Here is a 23672-nt window from a genome sequence, read left to right on the forward strand (position 1 = left end):
CCACTCCCCAGCCCCCCCAGCCCGCCGGGGAAGGGGAAGGAGGAAGAGCCAGGCAGGAAAGGCAGAACCCAGCGTTTGATCAGCCTCCAAGTACGACGCATTATGCAAGCAAACGCGAGGACCAGGCAACTTGCTTCTTGACTGAAAGCAACAAAAACATCAGCTCTAAAACATTAACTGCGAAAATAACCCCTCTTGTGGGCAGCCAGCACTGTAACTCCGACCCTACAGGCGCCTCCATTCTCTTCCCACCTTCTTCCTCCCCCCCCCCAAAAGCTTGTGAAATATGGACGTCGGCCGATTATTTAGCATTTTTATCGAGCTGGGCACGGGGGAAGGAAAGAGGAGTTGCTATTTTTTCCTGTAAGATATTCGATAGCACCTTCAGAAAAAGAAAAAAAAAAAAAAAAGAAAAGAAGAAAGAGCAAGCCATGAGGGAAAAGGGGGCCAACCGGAGTGGGGGAGGGAGAAGACGGGGAAGGGCATACAAATCGGTACGGCAGTGTCAACACTGACACTGCCCTTTTGTATCAGCAGCTACACAGGGCCCGGAGAGGGGAGGCCGCGCTCCCCCCACACGCCGGGCAGCCCGGGCGAGGCGAGGCGGCGGGCAGCAGCCCTCCCGGCGCCGGGGGGAGAGGGGATGTCCCCAGAGCGGGCTCCGGTGACTGCCTGGCCATTTTGTCGGCTCCGTTTCCACCCCTTCCCTCCTCACCGAGGGCCCCCTCCCCTCGCCCCGTTACACACCTCCGGGCCCCCCACACACACACACTCACCAGCGCGGCGTCGTGTCGTCCCCGTCTCCCCCCCCCCCCCCGCGACCCCCCCATCCGCAACAATGCTCCGGGATGGCGCTGCTCCCCTCCCCCTGCCCCGGGCCACCGGGAAGGGCAGCTCGGCTAACGCCGGGGATGACACAACAGGCCCGGCCGCCCGGCCCGGAGGCTGCCGAGGGGCTCGGCGCCACGCCGCCCCGCGCCCGCCTCCCCGGCGCCCCCTGAAAGAGCGGAGGGGCCCCGGGTACCTAGTTTGTCCCGATGCGGCCTCCGCAGACGCTCCGTGCCTCCCCTCCTCCCGGCAGCAGCCGCCTCTCTTCCCTTCAATTACCAGCTGAAGCCGCAGCACCGAGCAGCGCCTCGTCCGCCGCCTCCGCCGCCGATCCCCTTCCAGCGGCGCGAGGGGGAGGCTGGGGGACTACTTTCTCCCGGCGCCGGGGCTCCGCCGGGGCCTGCGCGGCCCCCGGGCGGACGGGCGGCCCCTGCCCCGGCTGCCGCCCCCCTCGCAGCCCCCGCTGCGGCCGTGTGAGCGCCCCGCTCCCTCCGTTCGGCGGGGTCGGCGTTCGGCGGTCAGTATCCCTCCGCCGGGGTCGTCACCCCTGGGTCCGCGCGAGTGTCTCCCCTCGGGTGCGGGCGGGGGGCGCGGGAGGGGGGTGGAGCCGGCGGGGGAGCGGGGCTCTGCCGGCGGCGGGGGCGAGGACCCTGCCCGGCCACGGCGTTACTACCGGCCCTGCTCCTTTAAGAGGGGGTTGGGCTCCCGGTGACCCCGCGTGATGTCCGCCTCTTCCTGGTTGCCATAGACACCGCCTTCCAGCGTCCCAAAATGGCGTCGCTGCTGGGGGAAGAGGTGTTCGAGACGCGCGGGCAGGCCCCGGCCCCCAGCAAGGACTTCTGCCAGCTGCTCGTCACCCGGCGGGAGGTGGGTGCCGGGCTGCCCGCGGGCGGGGAGCGGCGTCTGCCCCGCCCCGCAGGTCTTTTCCCCTCACCTCATGGTCGCCGCTTCTTCCTCCGCCCGGCAAGGAAGGCAGCTGGGGCCTGCCCCCGGCTCCTGAGGCGGCAGCGGCTTTAGTGAGGGCCCGTCCTTAGGGAAGGGCTGGTGAGGAACGGAGGGGCTCGCAGGGGAAGGGCGGGGGTCGCCTATTAACGCCGCTAGGCAGCGACCCGGGAGGCGCTACCAGTTAAGTGCTGCTGGTTTGGCCTCCTGAGGGCTGGGAACGCCTTGCCGCAGCCTTGGGATGCGGTGTCGGCAAGTAGCTGGGGAGCAGGTAAGGGTTTGCTACCAAAAAGGGTTATTTCCTAGCACAGGTGAAAGTGTGCCTGGACGAGGAGCCTCTGCATGTGGGAGATTCATTCTACTTAGAGTATCCCAAGCCTGTGGGAAGGAGCTCTGGGTGAGGACCAGAGGAAGGGAGGGGAAAAAAGATCCTTCGAAACGGCGAGTTAGTAGCCTTGAGAAAAAGTACACACATCGGTGATTTTGTAACCTTAAAGCAAACTTAAGTCTACTCTCAGCAATGCCTCACAAATAAATGAGATACTAACATTTAAAGTAAATAAATAACAGATCCTTAAGTAACATCACAGTATTCCTACTAACGAAAGACAAGTTTAGCCGCAGTCTCACAGTGACTAGACTTAAGGTGGGGGGAAACAATAGCCTAACATCTCATTCCAGGAAAATAAAATTAAACTGCCCATCTGGGAATGGGAAGACTGTGTATATTTTCCATGTGGTACCTGAAGATGTTTAGGTGTCCTGCCTTATGGCTGTGTATGTAACTGGTTTTCCAATCAGGGAAATAAGCAATGATAAATATCCTGGAAGATACTTTTTTGAACTTTTTCTGAAAAATGCTGCAAAATGTTCTAGATGAGCATTTTTCAGAACAATCTAATAATAATCATCGATGAGGAATATTTGACAGTAAATGAATGAGATTTCACAAATCTGATTATGAGTTTGTAAGGTTATGAAATAAAAATGCAAGTCTTCTATAATTTTTGTTTCATTTTGACCTATTTTTGACTGGGTTGACTTTGTATGTATAAGAGATGAACATAGATGCTTGTCCCAGGCTGGACATACTGATTTAGAAGTTGTGAAGTTTCAAAAATTTTTCTGAGAAAGTTTTTAAAATGTCTCACTGGAACAAAAAACCAGCATATTTTGAAACTAGGAGGAAGTTTTTGTTTTGTTTTCCCAAAGTAAACCAAAATTGTGAACATATTTTCCTCCAGGGATGAGGGAATTGTCAGGTTTGTAATTGAGAAATTAGAGGGAGGGGGAGGTGACAGACTGAAGTTCAGCTGCAATTCCAAATGATCTGTGTTCTGTATATTATATGCTCCTTCTTTTGGTCTCTCTGGTGCCAAGATTTTCTTTTTAAATCACCAGTGCCTTTAGCAGTTTCAGAAGGGGTTTTGGTTTCGTTCTCCTCAGAAAATTTTTTTAAGGCAGAACTAACAAGGCAACCTTAGGGAGCTTTGAGTTCCACCAAAATTGAGAGTAATTACAATGCTGCACAATAGCTGGGAAACACGTGCTTTTCTGTAGCTGAAGTCTTGTAATGGGCCTGTGCCATTGACCTCATGGGAATCGTATCAGTGCTGAGCTTGTTCATAGAATATGTAATCGAGTGCTATGGGTTTTTTACCATTCATTTTTGCACTCAGATAATAAAAATAAGATGTTCCTTATTGTTATTATCTTCAGTTTTTTGGTTCTCATATCGGTTTCCTGTCAAACACTTCAGATATCTATTTTTGGTTTTGTTTTCAGCTGCCCAAATATATTCTTAAACAAACCGAAGTCAGTTAACGTAAACTGTGCAAAAGCTTTGTAACTGTCAATGGAAGTAAGTTAAAATTATTCTGTAAATGTTTTTTGTACAGAAGCATTACCAGGAAGTTAGTGTCATTGAAAAAGAACTGGTTTGGATTATTTGAAAAACTTCATTTTGATTTTATGACAGTAAGATCATTTGAGTATGGTATGATGCAGTGAACATATGTATTTGAATATATCACTATATCCTCTGAAGCTGGCGTATCTGATTCCAGCAAAACTTCCTAATTCAATCACATATGAATTCACTGTTGCTGAAAACAACTAACTTCACATAAGTAATCTCTGCAGTTTTAACTGCTATACACATGAAACTTCTGGATGCTAGCTAGTTTCTGCAGGCTGTGGAGTCTCCTGAGAAGAGATCTGTGTGAAAAATAGTAATTGAAGGTATATGCATCACTGATGTGCCAGGTTACGTACCATGTAAAATATATTTAGCCATACTGTGTTAGCATCTAGGAGGCCTAGTTGTTAGTTCACACTCCCAGTATGCTATTTTGCAGTCTCCTAATAAATAGTCATTGCCTGAGAGACCTTGCAGTCTAAGCTTCCAACCCTGCACATAGTTACATGAATGCTGAAATTTGCTACTTTGAATAGTCCCATTCTTTGAAGTCAGTGGTTTCAAAACAGTCCATTGTTTTTCTTTAAAAACAAAAATGGAGCTTGTGGCTGCATGGTGGATTTGTATGAAGGCTCCCATATTTCTGTGAGTGTTGCTGTACTTTGGATGGTCTACTTGGGCTTTACATGAGCAGTAAATTCAACTCCTTCAGGATGAAGTTATTAATTTACTGAGCACGTCTTATACAGCTCCAGAGTGTGTGTGGTCATGGCCAGGATTTCCAGGTATCAGCTGACTATCGAGTCAAACTGTCATAGAACCAGAAATCCTGTACAAATACAGAAGGTCTTAAGAATGTGGTAGGGCAAAAAATTTAGTCGGACAAGGAGGCCATATCTGGGAGGAAAAGCAAGTCCACGGCAGCAGGCTTTGTGTTCAAACAAGCCATGTGAAATGTCTGTGCCTTTGTTTAGCTTTCTCCCTCATTCTAGGGAATTGACATCTTTCTTCCATCATGCAACCTGATATGTTAGGGATGTTCTCCCGAAGGCATTTTTGAAGTCTGCTACTGCCTCAATATCAGTACAGTAGGCCCAAACTGTTGTATATTGTATAACTAAAAATAAATTAACTGGAATTGCTGTAAATTAAAAGAAAGGACGTCTCTGAGAGCAGAGTTAAGCATACACCAAGAAGTTTGCTGAAGCTAAGTATAGGACAATAGTCAAATAAAGAGGACCAGACAGACAAAAAGAGTATCTAGGGTGTGATACCACAGGGGCACACATCCTCAGCTGTAAGCATGTGAATTATTTTATTACTGCAAAAATAAATTTGAAAACATTTATTTATTACTTTCAATATTGTCAACTGTAATAATAGCAAGGTGTACTTCAGCATGCTTGTTTGTGTTTAACTCAAATCTAGAGAAACTAGGACACCTGGAAAAAGGAAAGCAAGGCCTGCTGCAGGCAAACAAGATAGTGGAAGCAGACAAAAGTAGAGGCTACTTTGAACTCTTCTAACCAATCAAATGCAACAGTAGTTGAAAAAAAAAAAAATAGCTAGAAATACACCTACTTGTCTGTGCGGATGTATTTGTGTCCAAAATGTGACAAGGAGACCCTGATGGTAACTTTCGTTTTGCAGCAAGGGACAGCTTCCATCCCAGATACTAATTCAATTTCAATTACATTTGAAAATTAGAGCCATTAATCAGGACTTTATAAACAAAGGTATTGACTACCCAGTAGTGAGCATGCACTTCCATTGAGAAGTTAGGAAGGGAAGATTACCAACTAGTTTCTGCATAAGCTACTTCAAGGAGGAAGAATAAGGAGGAGAGCCTTGTAACTCATTGCAAATAGCTCTTCTAAAAGTAGACTGTATAGAGGTACAGATACATAAGTGAGTATTCATGGAATACAGTTCAACCAGTTGGATTGTGTAGAAGGAGAGATTTTTTGAACCATCAGTGAAAAGAATTTTTTTTCAAGTAGCTATTTTAAGGCTGCAATCATAACTTTACAAATGCAGGGAAAATATCCCACATATTTCCCGTGTGGGCATCTACCAGTCCCACTGCAGAAATACAAGACTGAAAGAGATGACTTCAGGTCATCAAGTCCTAGTCCCTGCTGTTTCATCCAGCCACGTAATAGATCTTCATAGCATAAATGGGACTTGATGGGTTTCAAAGGTTGTGAGGCTTTTTTTGCCTTGCTACTTCACACAGAACAACTGCTCCAGATCACCACTTCTCTGATGGTTAGAAATGCAGTTATACAGACTAATTTACAGCTTATTTTGTGTGTGGTTATCTTTTAGCTTGAATACTGCCCTTTTGTGTAGGTAACAATGTTATATATGTGTGTATACATGTGTGTGTATGTGTATATATCTATAAAATGTTATATATATTTAATAAATATGCCCTCTTGATAGGGTTTGTTTTGTTTTTTCAGTCTCCGCTTGTGAAACAGACTTTCTACTTCCTGGTCACTTTACTGTCTTTTTGCTGCATTTCTTCCCATTAGAACTTTTGTTCTTAATAATAATAAGTCTTACGAGTGCCATGTGCAAAGGCATTGTTACTTCCTTGTGTCTTCTGGAAAATTCTATGTGATTTAAATTTTAGGATTGTATTTAACTTTCTCTACCAAAATCACATTAGTGACTCTTGATCATCCTTTGATCGTTATTATTCCAATGCCTTTCTCCTCTGTAAACTTTCAATTTATAACCTTCTGGTTTATGGCAGAAATTATTTCTAAATCAATGACTTTGCCATTTGTACTTTTCAATTTCTTTTCTCTCTCCCCCCCCCCGCCCTGGATTGCTTTGAGTTGTTATGGAGGAGAAGTTGGTGTACTTGTCAGGATAAACATACTAAATAGAAAAACATGCTTGGCCATAAAATGTGTACTAGGAATCCTGCTAGAATTCATGGGAACAGTGGATAGTTTTTGTTTCATGTGAGTGCATGTAATATTACATAGAATGGGAATCTTTTTTGTCTCAAAACTGACATCAAGGATGACAACTTGTTTAACATATGCCTTTCCATCTACCTTTCACTGTACATGTTTTTCAATCACTCTTGAAATGCCAAATTAATATTTGATATGCCAGTTATAATTTGGCAAGGTTTGTCACAAACAACAATAGACAATATGTGTTTGTATGAAGCAAGTAATAAATTGTATGACTTCCAACATTAAACATAAGATGACTTGAGATAGCCACACAAATAACCTTTCAAAATAAAATTTCTTATCAATTGTCTAGCAGATGATAAGGACAGGTTTTGAAAAGTACAAGAAAGGAATCCATATGGTGGGGTAGTGTCGAAAAGGTTGGTCGCTCATTTTGGTCAAACAAGGAATATAGACACACCCCCACACACCCCCAAAAAAAAAGGCTGGTGCTTAATCTGCTTATAGGACAGGCTGATAACCAGAAAGATGAGGCTGGTAACAAAAGAAACGTAATGGGGAAAATGATCCACTCAACGTGTAATTAATACTAGCATCTGTCACCATTTAATGAATGCTGCACTAATCAGAGGATTTTGTCATGTTAGTGAAATGTTTAGCTACTTACCCATAAAAGGCAGGCATCATATATATGCAAAACTAATGTCGTTCTGTGCAATATTCCATATATGATCTACTCATATAACAGTCAGGATAACTGAATTTTATCAAATATATAACTGCAGAATTGTATGTTTGGTCAGCGATCAGCAACTAGATTCTCTAACAAATATATACAGGACATTTAGATGAGCAAATAGTGTAAGTAACTAGGCAAACAGTTCTGATGACTGTTCTTTATCCATCATTGCTCCTATTGTTCAGTGTTCACTTCTACATCTTCAATCAGTTTCTGATTAAATCAATATATTCTGAGCACAGCGTATTATTTTGGGTACCAAGAACTACAATATTTTCTTAAAAGATCCTGTAATTAATTGTTTTCATTTTAAAAATAAAGTTGTTTTCTGGCTTTTTTTAGTTGTAAGTAAAAAATCTGAACCTACAGCACTTAAATCTTGCATTGTCAATAAAACTTCAATTTTAGGAGACAGTAGTAAGTGATTTTTTTACTAGTTGTGGGCTGGTTGTTTTTCAGTTGTGAGTACCTTCAGGCTCTATTGAAACCTGCAAATCCAAGTTCCTCCATTTTGAAAAATGGTACTATAAAGTTAACTAAGTGTTGCCTTCGTATCTTGGGCTTGTTTTTAAGTCTTAATGATGACACTTGATATATAACCTATTTGATTGACAGAAGATGCTGTTTGAAGTGCTTAAGCCAGATGGATTGGGGGGGGGGGGGAAATAACAGATGTTATTATAGTAATTAAGCTGAAATTAATTTCATGTTATACGAAACAATTTTTTTGCAAGATAAATCTGATTTTAAGTAAAGATCTGTGGGAGATGAACCTTTTTCAAAGTCATGCTATTTTATTTGCATTTGAAACCTGAAGGATGCCATAGCAGTGATTGCCTAGCTGGACCAATTCTATTCAAGTCTCTTCTTTGACATTTCAAACGGAGAATTTGAGTTCTTAACAAACCAAAAGAGCGCTCTAAAGGGAGTTTAAAAAGACAATAGTTTTGTTATGAGCTATTTGCATAGAGGACTTTAATTGCATAAAACTAGCAACTTTTTGTTGTTGTTTTCTTAAATTAAAATAATTTCAAGCATAGTTTGATGACTTCAGGAGGAGGAAGCCATTTTGTTCCAGCTCAGGAAATGCTCTGGTTTGCTGAAAAAGTGTATTTCTGAAATAACTGAACACTTTCATGGTAATGGTATCACACAGTATTAAGCAATAATTATCAGGAGAATGTTTGTTAAGCCTAAAATACATAGGGAAATCTCCTTTGCTTTTTTGCTGTCTCTAATTCAGATATCTAAGTAAACAGTAGAGCTGCTTGGAAAATGGCAAGTTTCTCTGGGGAAATAATGCTGTATTGAAAAAACATGAATATTGTTGTTGGGTATTTCTGTCCAAAGCTAAAATACGTTGGTTTAACCATGTTGTGATGTTGTGCTATAGTTTGGATGTCTGATAGTATCTCTCACTTCTTCCATAATGCACCACCTCTGGATGTATGGAGTTGCTAGATCTTATCCATAAGGTTTTGGGGAAGACTTGGGAATTCTCTGGTCATGCTGCAATATTGAAGACGTAATCCAGCACAAAAATCCAACTGACATAGGAAAACTTGGACTTTTAACAGCTGAAATGCAATTTGTGATGTGTTGCAGTAGCAATGTTGGCATTTCAGGGCTTTCCTTATTGGTGGATCAAGGTTTCTCTGCAGAAGGCATCACATACAGCAATATAAGTGGTGGCTTTTTCCTTCCCAAAAGACTCAATTCTCTTGGTTTTTGGGTTGTTGTTTTGGGTTTTTTTCCCTGAACATTACTAAATGCTTAACCCTGTGAAACATTCATTTATGAATTTGACATTAGAGATATAACTGATACTGATTCCTTAAGTAGTTATTACTTGTGAAGCTCAGTTGTTTGTGAGCCTACGATAATTTAGTACTGTCATGTGGGCTTATAAAATTCCTTTTTCAATAGTGGTTGAGCTCTTATTTGAAGATGCATTGGAATATTGTCATATCAATTTCAATTAAGGCATGTTAAAGATAATACAGTAATTTTAGTTAATTCTCTGTTACTATTATTTGCTATTAATCTGGTTTTCTGTATCACTGGTAGCCTAGAGATGAATTTTTTCTTTTGTCTAGGCTGGTTTTTGTCCACTTGTAACTAGTCTTTAGTATACAGACAGCAGTATCACACTGAATTGCAATGTTTAAGCTCCCATTTTATTTTAAGTTTTATGCATGGCTTTAATATTTGTGGCTTTCTTCAAAGGTATCATGCTCAATCTAGTTCTACCTGCCAAGAATGATTTTCAGGTCATGAGGGTGTAATAGTTTCTCAAGGTAAGCAATCACCACTGTCTTCTGCTTAATTAAGTAAATGTTTCCTACTCTACCTGAGTGTCTGTTGTTTACATGTTCATTATTGTCAATGCTTGTGCTTCCAGAGACAGATTGAGTTATATTCTTCACTTGCCTTACTTTAGGTAGTACAGCCTTTATCCCTGTTGCTCTCTGTCTTGGGAAACCTCAGGAGTAATTCTATTTTTGTGTTACCAAAGGTAAGTTTGTGTTCCTGTCTATTGTCTTGTTTCCCTTCTTCCTGCTTCAAGTTAGGAAAATAATTATTTCTTCTTTTTTGTTGCCTTTATTAAACAAGACCAATTTTCCTTATTTCATTTTCCACTTACACAGCAGCATTCGTCACGAAGAACCATCAGATACATTTACTTGACTAGGTGTACCATAGATTTATACTTTGTTCCTTTATCAAAAATCAATTAAATGCACTCAGTAATGTCTTCAAGGGAAGGAAGAAGGAAAGAAGAGTAGAAGGCAAAGCAAGAAAAAGATCAGGATTTTTATCTCAAGGTGTGCCAGGCTATGAAAGGTCTTATCTAAAGATGCACCAGTGTAATTTAAAATTTGTTTTTCAACAAACTTGCTAAAGCTGGTGTAAACTGCTGTATGGTTGCTTATTGTAAAGATTTACTTGATTTTGATTTGGTATAAACTAAATCAATTTGTGTTAAACTGAAATAAGCCTAAATTAAACCAAAGTAAAAGTGCCTGCAGCTTTTGGATGGACTTCACTAAATTAGATTAAAATTGTGCACTGGGTGCAACCAGTGTAAATGTCATTTGTTGGATGAAACCTGAATTAGACAAATTATCTGGAGAAGTGTAGTAACTAGAAGAAAGGATGCTAGTGCACAGTAAAATGATCAAAATCATTCATCAAAAAAGGCAAAATTATATTGTAGAAGCAGAAGCCTAGGAGAGTGTCTGAAGCTAGAGTTCTAAATAACATAATAGCATGATAGTGAACAATAGAGTGGAAAGGAATGAGAACAGATTGGGAGTGCAGGCAAGAAAAGCTGTGTAGTTGGAAAGCATCAAAAGAGCAAGCAGATTCTTGTGACAAAAAATGCAATGTACGTTTCTAATATACATGCATATCAAATTATCATGACAGCTGATAATGAAAGGATAGATTTCAGCATTCACTAAGTTGGTGCTAGAGCCGAATCCTTCCTATGCAGTTTACAATGAGACTGAAAACTACAGGTAACATGTTAAGTTTAATGTAAAACAAGTAATTAAAATTGGACTGGACAAAACTAGTGTTTGAAGAAACAGAAAGAAAAAAAAAAACTTTTCAGAGAGCATGCTATCTGTAGTACTGAGTTGATAATTGATAGAGAAAAAGGGCATACTTGTCACCACAGCTTTTTCTGAAAACTGGAGACACGGGTAGGAATCAAGTATATCAGAATGCCTGCACAATGTGATGGATTCTTTAGTGTTGCTGTCATTTGATCAGGTGGAATTAAAGCTGTAAATAGACAGCAAGGGAACTTTGAAAAACACATTGAGAGTATTAGTCTGTTCTTAAAAAGTGTGATGAGATTTTAGAGGCCGGCGCAATAGATGTTTCTCAAAATTTAGAGTAAGAGATGTCAGGGCTGAAAGCGAGCTGACCACATAAGAACATAGGAAAACAGTTTGCAGCAGGTATTAGATTAGACTGGTTGCAGATATATACAAATCAGGATGATGAGAAGTATCCAAGAAGAGAGCAGTGGTATGATTGAACTAAGACTTCATCTGTAATAAAAAGGATTGCGGGATACATGTACATACCCTGCTAAAGAAGATGCAGATTCCCTAGAAAAGGACTTTCCATTGTAACACTGCTGTGCTTTGGGACTTTTATACACATAGCAGGGAGTCTGACTGTTCTGTTGTTTGGTTTTTTCCTCCAGTGAAGAAAGAAAAAAAAAAAAAAAAGACGACATTTAAAGCATAGACTAGACCTGAAATCGTAACAAGGAGACCTTGAAACTGAAGTAAGGAGGATGAAACTGAAAGAAATGGTTTCAAATGAAACCTGTCAGTGTCTTACCCATCTAGAAAGCAATGTTATGTCTTGCACTTAGCTAGCATCCTTTGTTCTGTTAAATAGTGGAATAATCTCTTTGTGGCGGTCTTATCTAGGTCTGCCTGTTTAATCATGTTAATAAATGGCAAGTATCATGCTCATAATTGAAGACTCTGATCCTCAAGAGTCATTTTTTATTCCCTCTGATAGTGCCGCTTTCCCCTCAGCACATACCCCCCTCCCTTCTGCATTGTCTCTCACTCTTCTGCTCTTGTATTGTTTCCTCTGATCTGTGTGCACAAGTCTGTATAAAGGTAGAAGTTAGCCTCCAAAGCACCTGTGCTATAAGCGTCTGTGATAAAGATCTTCAGCTTTTTTTTTTTTGCTTATTTTCTTGCCTTGTTGTTTGTATTTTTTTTTCCCCCCTGCAAACTCTGGGAAAACTAATGAGGAAAGATACTAATATAGGAATAAACCAGGTATGTAACTGAGAGGAAGGGAAGAGACCATGTCAAGGCAGCAGATTTCTTGCTCAAATGTAACTACTGCATTCCCCAAAGGAAAAGACAATTTTTTTTTCTAACCTTTTTATTCCATCTTCCTTCTGTGTTTTACTAATATGTTTTTCAGATACTTTAAGTGGAAGCCTTTGGTAGTCATGCACACACACGCACGCAGAGATAATCCCTTAGCTGAAGTGGGTTGATGTTTCTGAGTATGAGTGAAGTGGGGGAAAAATGAACAGCTTCGTAGTTGCTACATATGAAATTTTGGAATTGTGACATTTCTTTTCTCTTGTTCTCCATGCACTTGAAATATTTGTTAATAGCAACTCACGAAACAGTTTGCATTGACACCAGGAAGTCATCTTCTTTCCATATGCCATTGTCTTTACAGTTGTAGTCTACTGCAGTCCCTGTTTTATTTTTGTTTGCTAACTAAATTGTTTTATCTTTTCTTGCTATTAATAGTAATTTTTTTTTCCTCCAAAACCAAAGCAGACATAGGGGAGGGAAGTATGTGGGCTTGCATGATTACTATTGTGATCCTGAGAAGAATCTGTACAAACTTTCAGGTACGCACTATTGTCCAAAATTTCAACCTGATGGTCTAAGAGAACTTTTTTTTTCTTGTAGAACAGTTTCTTTAGCACAGCATATTAGGTTTTGCACTTGAACCTCTTTGGTATATCTGAACTGGACATCCCATAGAAAGATTGAAAAATGGACTATGTCTAATAAATGCCAGAGACACCTGATTTTTTTTTTTCTGTTCTTATGAGTGCACATGAGAAGGCAACTACTATCCTGTACAGATGTGATCCTATCAGTGTAGGCAAAATAGTAATTTGTATAACTTCCTGTACTATAGCAAATGCAAACACAGAATTTTGTAGCAATTGTCAAATGAAGCACGGGTGTTGTAAGCCCTACTCTAAATTTGGAAAAAAGGTAACAATTTGCCAGAAGAGCGAAAAGCATCCAATTTCACAGACATAACAGGCAGCAGCTAGTACCTATTTGATTTCATATTGTGCATGCCTGAAATGTGGAATGGCATCAGTGTATGGGTTTAGTTTAATTTCAGTTTGGTGAACTCTTGCACTGTTGCATCCAGATGTTCATTTTTTTGTTCTTACTCCTAGAAAGTTTTCCTTCAAAGAATTCTGGGAACCCTAAATAAATGAAAGCTTCATGAACCGCAACCTGTTGATAGTCTGTTTTACCTTCTTATCCAATGGAGCAGGTCAAAACCTGCCAGTAATTTTGAGGTACACAAGTATTATTCCCAACGCGCATGCACGCGCGCGCACACACACCCCCCTTGGAACCACTGTAGTTCATTCTGCTAGCCTGCATTTGCTCGTGAACACTGTTCACATTCTTGCATATTAACCAAATCAACTCTCAAAATAATCTCCTTTGGCCAATCATAGCAAAGTAACAGCTTTAATTGCAAATGTTCAAAATCAAGCAGAAAAATAAAAGCTTTATTTAATTTAAAAAAAAAAAGAAAAAAGTCAAAGAAATCATAACAATCAACTCTGGTTTATTCTGTAATCATACAGAGAGAGGGAAGTAAAAACTTCAAATCACATAACCCTTCCTGAATCCATCTTTCTCCAAGACCGTAGGAAATGTGCTGTAAATTGTAATCGTTATGAAATAGTTTGTAGAGTTTGTAATTAAGACGACTGGATGTTTGTTAAAGAAAACAGTTGCAATGGAAGTAGCACAGTTGGTTTGTTAATGTTGTGCAAACTATAAAGGCTAGAGAGGCATTATTACTTTCTAGATCTTTCTAAAGAAACAGGCAGGTCTGCAGTTTGTACGTGTGTTGTACCTTAACAGCATTATGTGACTATTCCTCACTGCCTTGAGATTTACTCTAAAAGTAATTTAAGTAGGTCTTAAATTTTAAGTGCATTATAAATGTTCTAATTTTAACTCAAATGTATTCTATGTACTTCAATAAACTGAAGAGTTTTATTACATTTGAATTTCAGTATATCAAGAAGAAGAAATAATGTTGAACCCTGAAGATGGTCATTTAATCCAATCAGTCTTCTCTTTAAATTGCTGCTAACTTACAAGAACTACTTTTCTTATGCAAATATTAACATCCATATTTATGTACACTTGTGTTTATTGATCACTATCTAAAACTTTAGAATACTGATTTTTTGTTTTTTAATAGAAACCTGTTATAAATGGCAGGAGGCATAAATATATACAAGTAACAGTACTTAATTAGTCAGCAGACAGGTGGGACATTGTCCCTGAGTAGCCAGTCAGAAAGTGAAAGAATATTTAAGAAGTGACTGTATAGCAGCAATAAAAGCTTGCCTGCTCACTAGCCTAGCACAGTTGGAGACTTGCTTTAATTGGTGAACATATTAAGTCTTTCTATTGATGTAGTGTAATTAGAAGGGAGAGCGGTCTTGCTGGTTAGGTTGTTTAACTTATTGTTTAACTGTATCCCCTTCAGTTACAACTATTTTCACAGCAATATCCATTGGGAAAAGCAGAGTGAAATATTACTGTATTGATTTACTCTTCTTAATAGTGTCCTTCTACCTGTCTCATACAGTATTGTTTTTTCTCTGAACATCTTACAAGACTTACCAGTATGTCCACTAAAACATAATTCATTTTTTAAACTCTGTAATAGCAGAATGATCAGGTTAAGGAGATGGATCTAAAGCCACAGTGTGTTATAAGGAGTCTTCTATTATTCTGTTTTTCATTGGTAAATGAACAAATTATTTAACCAGATATGAGCGTTAATCACTTTCAAGATAGTACTGGTGAAGTTGTATGATGTGGAGCTAATAGTTTAGTGCAAACAGTATTTTTCACTTTATCTGAAGTTTTTAGATAAATATTTCAGTATTCATTTTGGAGCATTTTGTCTTCTATTAAGCTATTCATGTTTATGATCTTAAAGCCCAGTTACAAAATTAAGCTGTTTTTCTGTTGTTGCTTGGAAGGTAAAGATGGAAGATATCCATCTTCAATAGCAATGAGTGATTATGGCTGCTTTTCAGTTCTGATGTTTATTAGAGCAACCCAAAATCTCCCAAATAAGGCAGACTTAAGAACATATATTAAGAGTTTTGGTTGGGTTTTGTTTTTTGAATCTTGCTCTTACATTGAATAAGGAAGCTGGAAATAACTGTTTTTCCTGATGGACAGTGAATTCCTTGCAAATTCTTCTTTTTACACTCTAGGTCAAGCTAAACACTGTGAGGTAATGATGGTGTACAGTAGGCCATCCATACCCATCCTTTGCTGGCTCTTCTCCCTATTCTTATATTTACAAAGGACTGAAATAGCCAGCTAAGCGTTTACCTTATAGCCATATATATTATAGAAGCATGGTTGGGCAAAAGTTTGGATTTTCAGGTAAGTGTCCTCAGGTGATCATACTTGCCAAAAAGCTCCATACAACATGATAGCAAGGCTCTGAAAAATCAAGTAATAGGCCACAAAAGAGAAACTAGAGTGTTCACAGATTGAGATGCTGATGGGATTTCATAAAACCGGCAAAAGATGCCTCTCTGATTGCAGGGCTTAGGTCCTGCTACAAAAAAAACCTTACTGCAAGCAATGGATATGAAAGAGCTGCTTAATTTTTGCAAGATTTTTGTGTAGCCATCATTAACTAACTTAAACATGAGAGTGACTGCCATTTTCTTTTGTGTAGAGACAGTGAGGAAATTATTAGGAAAAAAGTTGCTATGTAACTGCGCCAAGATTATGGTATGAATATTTGGTAATATTTGTTAAATGTTATCTCTGTAACTATCGATTTCTTTAACTGTTTCACAACATCTTGTGAGATATCTGTATGTTGCTTGTTATGCTGTATGAAGGCACAGTGGGAATATTTATTTAAACAAAGGATGTCTTTTCGTTGCCAAGAATCTAACTGGTTTTGGAGGCAGGAGGAAAAAAGGAGACTTAACAGATTCTTCAGTTCCACAAGATCTGCATTCTTGCTTTTAAGTTAATCACAATATGCCATTAGTAGCCTTACATGAAACAGTTGCCCATGTGTGTTACCATTCTTCAACAGCTTATCCCACAGGGATCAAAATAGCATTTGCTTTAGCTGCATCAGTGTCAGTGCATAAGGATAGCCTCACTCTAGCTCTTTATAAAGTTATTTAACGTTTTATTTTAGTTCTTTTGCAAATACCTGTGCATTGTTGGTGCTACTTGGCTCCATAGTTTAGATATTAATACATGGTTGCCTCTTCTTGGTGAAAAGTGAGTAAAATTTTAAGGTACCTATTTTGCATTTTTTAAAGTGACCTAGAAGCCTAAGCTTCATTCACTTGTAAAATGAGCATAGCTCTGTCTAAGCCTAAAGATTTCTCTTGTCCTATTCAAATTTTCCGTTATTATTTATGCAGTCAAAGCTGTAGTGTGGATGTAGCTGCAACTGCGTGAAAAACTTTACAGTCCTATAGTATCAGCTTCTCAATTAGATGTGGCTATGTTAGCATAAGAGTAGAAAAAGCTATGACAGGAGGAGCGCTTTTTCATAAGTAAAATTGCATCTACACTAACAGGGACTGGAAAGATGAAGGAAGCAGGTAAGCTGGTAGTTTTCACTGTGCTAATTAATTTCAGAATTTAAAAAAATTATGTAGCTAGTGAAGGCATTTGACTTCATGGCTTGGAAATTGCGCTTAGGTTTACAAACTCTTAGGCAACAGATTAGCTGATACTGGTTTCAAACGATCAATTAACTGAAAGATATTTAGGTATACAGATCATAGCTTTAGAAAAATCTATCTTATAGTTATCTCCTTGAAGATGTTTCAGTAATGCTGATATTTATTCCACTTTTATTTTGTAAAGATTTATGTGAGGGTGAAATGGGTGATTTCTGTACTGAGGTGCATGAAAATGGAATGCTTTAAAAAAAATAGATTTATTTGAAAAAGTAGCAAAAATGCAAAAATATTCTGCAAGATAAAATGAGGGACAGAAGCATTTGAATATTCTAATTTTGAAATCAAATAGTAAGGCAACATAAATTTTTATAGTATCCTCCAATCCACAAAACCCAGCCAAAAGCAGAGATTTTTTTTTTTTTTTTTTTTTTTAAATCTGTGGAAAAGTAATAGAATATGGGATAAAACAGTCTGGGAGAAGGGATTTAGTAGAGGTAAAGTCACTAAGACTAACTGAGAATGTGACTGCTTTTTTCAGTAGAAGACACAATGGCTCCTTCACTGCACAGGGGAATGAGAGCTTGGACTGCAGTGACAAATCCAAGGCCAAAAAGAAAGACTGGGGATTTAGGCCATTCACCTGGGACAGAGGAAATACTTGAATCTAGATCTCCTAAATCTCAGCAAGCACTGTTTTCTAGATTCTGGGGTCACCTTCCGCCTCCAATGAATGTTTAACTATTTGAAGTAGAACAACTTAAGAGAAAAATAGGGAAAATTAATCTCCAAATAGCCTGTAATGTGAGAAATTCTATTTTGAGTTACTAGTTTTAAGCAAAGCAGAAAGCTGAGTCTGGAGAAGTTTGAAGTCCTAAAAATGTATATTGGAGAAAGAAACAGTTTCTCATATGCGCCTTTATAACAGGGCTTCACAATTCACACCGTCTTTCTTCAGCTTTCCCCAGAGGTTTTTCATTACACAGTATGAGTCTGTTATGTGAGACTTGTCTCTGGTTCTATAACTTCTGAAATAGATTAAATTAAGGGAAGGTTGAGCCCAGCATCCTTAAAAGATGGCTCACCATATGACAAACTTCAACTATTATTTTCTTCATACAATGTAAATAGTACTGTGCTTCTGGTAATCTACAGTCCAGATTAATTTTGACAATAGACACTTCCTAAATAATTTATTTGTTGCTAATTTTCACTTAAATATTTTAGTTGTTTTATTTGTTTAGAAAATTGCTATGACTTTTTATCTGAAGCCTCGGCTGGTTGCTGCTGTTTAGATTTGATTCTGCTCGTCCTTTCCTCTTCTCTCTTTTTTTCATGAAGAAATGCCAGTGGAGTAAGCAATGTGGTAGTGAATTGCTTTAACACTTGCACCTCCAAATAACATCGAGAATGAAATGTGTCCATGGTAACCACAATGCTCTTATAATACTTTCCATTCTTCATCTTTTTAATCTATGCAAAAAGTATAGGTATTACAAAATCTATGCAATAGTTTCCTTTGAAATAACCATGTGCTAACAAATTACCAAGGTAACTGTAGTTTGTCCTGGGTATTTGTACATAAGGAAGTTTTTAAATGGAATAGTGCTATTGACAGTTTGTTCCACTGTAAATCAAAGAATAATGTTTAGAAAATACACAGTGGCATTTAATATAATTACCTGAATATTTTACTTTTCCTGTGCCTCTGCGTGTTGGCCTGATCTTCCCATTCTGGCAGATTGCAGTGTTGCAGTGTGCTTCCTAGTATAACGATTAAGAGGAGGAGAGATTATTGAAATATTCATTTCTGTGATTTTTTTTTTTAAGTTTTGGCATGTTTCAGTTAGTATTAAAATGCTTTGGAATTTATAATTGTACAACAATACTACAAGAAAGTAAATTTTGATAACTATGTTAAAACATCTACTGTAATTGCTTTAAAAATAGGACAGAGGTATTTCGTTTGTAGAGTATTGACTTAGTGTTCCGTTTGAGGGTTGGTTGGATTGTATAAAGATAAAATCTTATTCAAGAGTCTATACACACATATGCACATTCTAGTGTTCTTGTACACCTGTGTATACATAAACTTATATTACAGATAAATACACTCATACCCACAAAATACTAAACAAAAAAATATATGGAATACTTACTGTGAAAAGTTCGTCTTGCTTACACCAGTGCAGAATTTAGGTGAGCATCTGCTATCTGTATACACTTAATTTTTAATTACTTTAATTACTGTATATCCCAGACTGAAAAGTATTTATTAATGTATTTTATAACAGATCACAACACATTGTAATCTGTTGTACAACATAGTTCTGCTTTTTTAAGAATTAGACTTCTAAATTTGTGTGTACTTAAATCTATAAGGTCATACAGAAAATTAATCTGAAGAATGTTGTTAGGTATTAAAGTTCAAAAGTTGAAAAGCAACAGTCATAGTTAATAATTTTTGGTAAGTGGTTTTGGGGGCAGGTGGCTATTTTCTTTTTCAGTTACACGTGGCATTTCCGTGCCAAGAAATGTTGGGTTTTGCTGTTTTTTTTTAAGAAATGTCACTTCCAACAGTAACATGAAAAGGCTGAGAGAAAGCATATTAACCAGGTTTCTTTTCTCCTTTAACAATGATTTTTTTCCCTCTCATATACTGTATTCTTGCATACCATTTTGAAGGGTATGCAAGCTGAGGAACGTGTAGAAAGATGTCTTTTCTTTCTCCATTTGCATATCAGTTTTGTTCTGACCTTATGCTCACCTCATGTTTTCCACAAATAAGGATGGAAGTAGCCTTACATGCTGATTCTGCCTACATTGCTAGAGATAAAAAGAGCTTTTGGAAGTACAGTATAGTACAGCATTCACTGTCCTATTATCCCCGTGTTGGGCTACAAACATACTAGTTCTAAAGCCTTCCCAGGTAGTAAGATCATCACTGAAACAGAACAACAAGTGGTTTATAATCTCTTTTGCATTGAATCCTCATATTACCACTAGTATATTAAGTGGTGTTATTTTAGCGACGCAGTGGTCTATACTGTGCATGTACATTACAGAAATATTAACTCTGCTATTATAAGATGTTTCAGTGGTGTAATTTATCTTTCATATATTAAATTCTAGAATGCAGATTGGATGAATGGGGTTTTTTCCCTTCAAAGAGGCAACTGTTTCACTGCAAAGGAATAAAGATTGTGTCATTGTAAAATAGGATGAATTTATGCAACTGAGTAGGATGTTTTTTCTTTTATTCACATAATAAGGGTTATTTTACAGAGTACTGCGGATATGTCTGAGTGTTAATTGAAGCTATTATGTATGTATGCTATCAGAAATACGATTTAGTATTTCCGATACCCCCATAATGATATACAGCCACAATAAACATCAAAATGATAAATTTTAGCTGGCTATATTTGACATTCAAATGTAGATGTTAAGTCTTTATTCAAACTTATTTACTGTTACTGTATATGAGAGATCAACAGGATAGAAGCAAGACTTGAAAAATACAGAAATGATTGGTGTGGGCCTGCCTTGGCAGATTGTCTGGAATCTGAGCTTTAATTTGAAAATTAATGATGACAGTGAATGCAACTCATTGGGAGTTACAAATACTTAATTCTTCTCAACTTTAAAATCTACATTTTGACACTGAAATACTGGAGAGATCTGAAGTTAAATTTCATGTTGAGAGATGTAAACCACTGTTGTCAGATCTCAGATTTGTAATAGTAAATTTAACTCCGTGTTCTTCAGTCAGTGTATGTGAGTAGTCTTCTGTGGCTTATTGACAGTTAGCTCAAAGCTTGCTTTTAATATTCCTCTTCTACATGCCAGTGGAAAAAATAAGATTCTATGGAGTGTATTTTTTATATACGTGTGTGTGTTTATAAATGTACACCTCACTAATATTCTCATTTGTGAGTTTTATCACTCAGTGTGTCAGGAATCCACCTGTACATATAACAATGTAAAATCCTCACTTTTCTCAATGAAATGGAAGGAAATAAAACAGATTAATATTAGTAAGGTTACAAAATTATTTTTTTTTACCCTTGCCTACAACAGCAACTGAATCCTATTTTTGGCTTGGAGTGTGATCTTTGCTAACAACTTGTGTGTAGGAAGAGACATGATTACGACTTCCCTCTCCTGTAGACCCAGCTGTGACAGCAACAAAACAAAAGTCAATATTAAAAGCTGACACACTGTTCAAGCACATATGTAATGTTTTAAGAGAACTCGGGGAAAATTACTGATAGCCAGGGCTACTTGTTCTCCATCATTTCATAGCTACATAATTTACTATTCATATTCATCTTTTGTCTCAGTTGCATGCTTTGTAATGCAGGCTTCCTTTTCTTTTTCTGACTCTGAAAATGTGAGTTGAATGTGTACTTCTGGAGCCCTTTTTCCAGAGTTTTCAGACAGTCTAAGTGCTGAGCTTTGAATTGTCTTACTAGTTTTGATTTTAACAAAATGTTAAAATGACAGTTTAACTTCTAATACTGCCGCTTTTGAGTGCCTGAGCAGTTGAATGGGTATTTCTACTTAACCACATAATTTAATGCCTGATGAATTGTGTTTCTGCCACTAAATGAAAAACAAAAAAAGGCTGTTTATAGTTTTGCAAGTTGAGATGTCATTAAACGTGTTTTAATTTCTACGAACAATTTGCACGCAGGGGTTGGGAACATTTTCTTTGTATGTAAAAACATTTCACACTTGTCTAGGTGCATTATGGGATGTTTATTGTCCTTTGAAGCATGTTGTATGGCTGCTGGTAATGTAACCGTGTTATCTTACGATAACTTTGTTTTGGGAATGCAGTAATATTTACACAACCAGAGTCCTGAATCTTAGCAATGTATTTATCTCATGGTACTTGATAGTCATTTCTTCTTCCTTTTTTATTTTTCTTCTTCCACAATTGTAGGTAATTTTCAGGTGGTGGAAAATCTCACTTAGGAATGAATTTCGTGAATCAAGACCTGGAGAAATTAAAGAATCCCAGGAGGATTTTTTGGATGATTCATCTCTTCATAGTAAGATGACAATAATAATTACAAATTTGCTGTGGCATATAATGGAATAATCTAGCAATATTGATCTGTAATAACTTTCATGAAAGATGTGATTGCTTTGACTAACAGGCTATTTTGTATAAATTTATTAATATAAATTAATATATGAATACTGGAAAAACAAAAAGACATGACAGTAAATATAGGATAAAACCCAACAACATTGATAGTTTCATTGTAAGACAATGACAGAGGTATTAGCAACAAAAATAGGCCAGAAAGCAATATTTTTATTGCTAATAACTCAGTCCTTATGTTCTGTGCCAGCACATTTGATTTTATGGCCATGTCATGAGCCACCTGGATTCCCAATCTGATTTAACATAAGTAACACCAAGTGCAACAGGTACTTGGGATTAGAATCATAGAACCATTTAGGTTGGAAAAGACCTTTAAGATCATCAAGTCCAACCTTTAACCTAGCACTGCCAAGTCCATCACTAAACCATGTCCCTAAGCACCACATCTACACGTCTTTTAAATACCTCCAGGGATGGGGACTCAACCACTTCCCTGGGCAGCCTGGCCCAGTGCTTGACAACCCTTTTGGTGAAGAAATTTTTCCTCACATCCAATCTAAACCTCCCCTGGCACAACCTGAGGCCATTTCCTCTCGTCCTATCGCTTGTTACTTGGGAGAAGAGACCGACCCCCACCTCACTACAACCTCCTGTCAGGGAGTTGTAGAGAGCGATGAGGTCTCCCCTCAGCCTCCTCTTCTCCAGGCTAAACAGTCCCAGTTCCCTCAGCCGCTCCTCATCAGACTTGTTCTCCAGACCCTTCACCAGCCTTGTTGCCCTTCTCTGGACACGCTCCAGCACCTCAGTGTCTTTCTTGTAGTGAGGGGCCCAAAACTGAACGCAGTATTTGAGGTGCGGCCTCACCAGTGCCGAGTACAGGGAGATGATCGCTTCCCTACTCCTGCTGGCCACACTAGTTCTGATACGGGCCAGGATGCCATTGGCCTTCTTGGCCACCTGGGCACACTGCCGGCTCATGTTCAGCTGGCTGTCGTCCAACACCCCCAGGTCCTTTTCTGCTGGGCAGCTTTCCAGCCACTCTTCCCCAAGCTTGTAGCGTTGCATGGGGTTGTTGTGACCCATGTGCAGGACCTGGCACTTGGCCTTGTTGAACCTCATACAATTGGCCTGGGCCCATCGATCCAGCCTGTCCAGGTCCCTCTGCAGAGCCTTCCTACCCTCGAGCAGATCAACACTCCCGCCCAACTTGGTGTCGTCTGCAAACTTACTGAGAGTGCACACGATCCCCTCGTCCAGATCATTGATAAAGATATTAAACAGAACTGGCCCCAATACTGAGCCCTGGGGAACACCGCTCGTGACCGGCTCCCAACTGGATTTAACTTCCACTTTTACCCAGTGAAGAGTACACCTGTCCAAGCCATGAGCAGCCAGTTTCTCCAGCAGAATGCTGTGGGAAACGGTGTCAAAGGCTTTACTAAAGTCTAGGTAGACGACATCCACAGCCTTTCCCTCACCCACTAAGCGAGTCACCTTGTCATAGAAGGCGATCAGGTTAGTCAAGCAGGACCTGCCTTTCATAAACCCCTGCTGACTAGGCCTGATCACCTGGGTGTCCTGTATGTGCCGCGTGATGTCACTCAAGATGATCTGTTCCATAACCTTCCCCAGCATCAAGGTCATAACTGACAGGCCTGTAGTTCCCTGGATCCTCC

General features: G+C 39.1%; 2 protein-coding genes across 12 annotated transcripts in view; one reads left to right on the forward strand and one right to left on the reverse strand.

Moving 5' to 3' along the window:
• TRIP12 (thyroid hormone receptor interactor 12) overlaps nucleotides 1-1206 on the reverse strand; it is an 82212-nt gene extending 81006 nt beyond the window's left edge. For 10 of the 11 annotated variants that reach the window (XM_076340951.1, XM_076340950.1, XM_076340949.1 and 7 more), the window contains exon 1: nucleotides 1025-1087. The gene's annotated coding sequence lies outside the window, so the exon portion shown is untranslated. Of the gene's footprint in view, nucleotides 1-1024; nucleotides 1088-1107 lie in introns of those variants that run through there. The other variant, XM_076340943.1, reaches the window with a different exon arrangement.
• A 393-nt stretch (nucleotides 1207-1599) lies between these two features.
• The window catches only part of FBXO36 (F-box protein 36), a 31050-nt gene continuing 8977 nt past the window's right edge, over nucleotides 1600-23672 (forward strand). The window contains exons 1-2 of the mRNA XM_076340957.1: nucleotides 1600-1695; nucleotides 21829-21937. Coding sequence (XP_076197072.1) covers nucleotides 1600-1695; nucleotides 21829-21937 — 205 coding nt within the window. The remainder of the gene's footprint in view (nucleotides 1696-21828; nucleotides 21938-23672) is intronic.

Source organism: Aptenodytes patagonicus, chromosome 6 (genome assembly GCF_965638725.1).
Source record: "Aptenodytes patagonicus chromosome 6, bAptPat1.pri.cur, whole genome shotgun sequence".
Taxonomy (NCBI): Eukaryota; Metazoa; Chordata; class Aves; order Sphenisciformes; family Spheniscidae; genus Aptenodytes; species Aptenodytes patagonicus.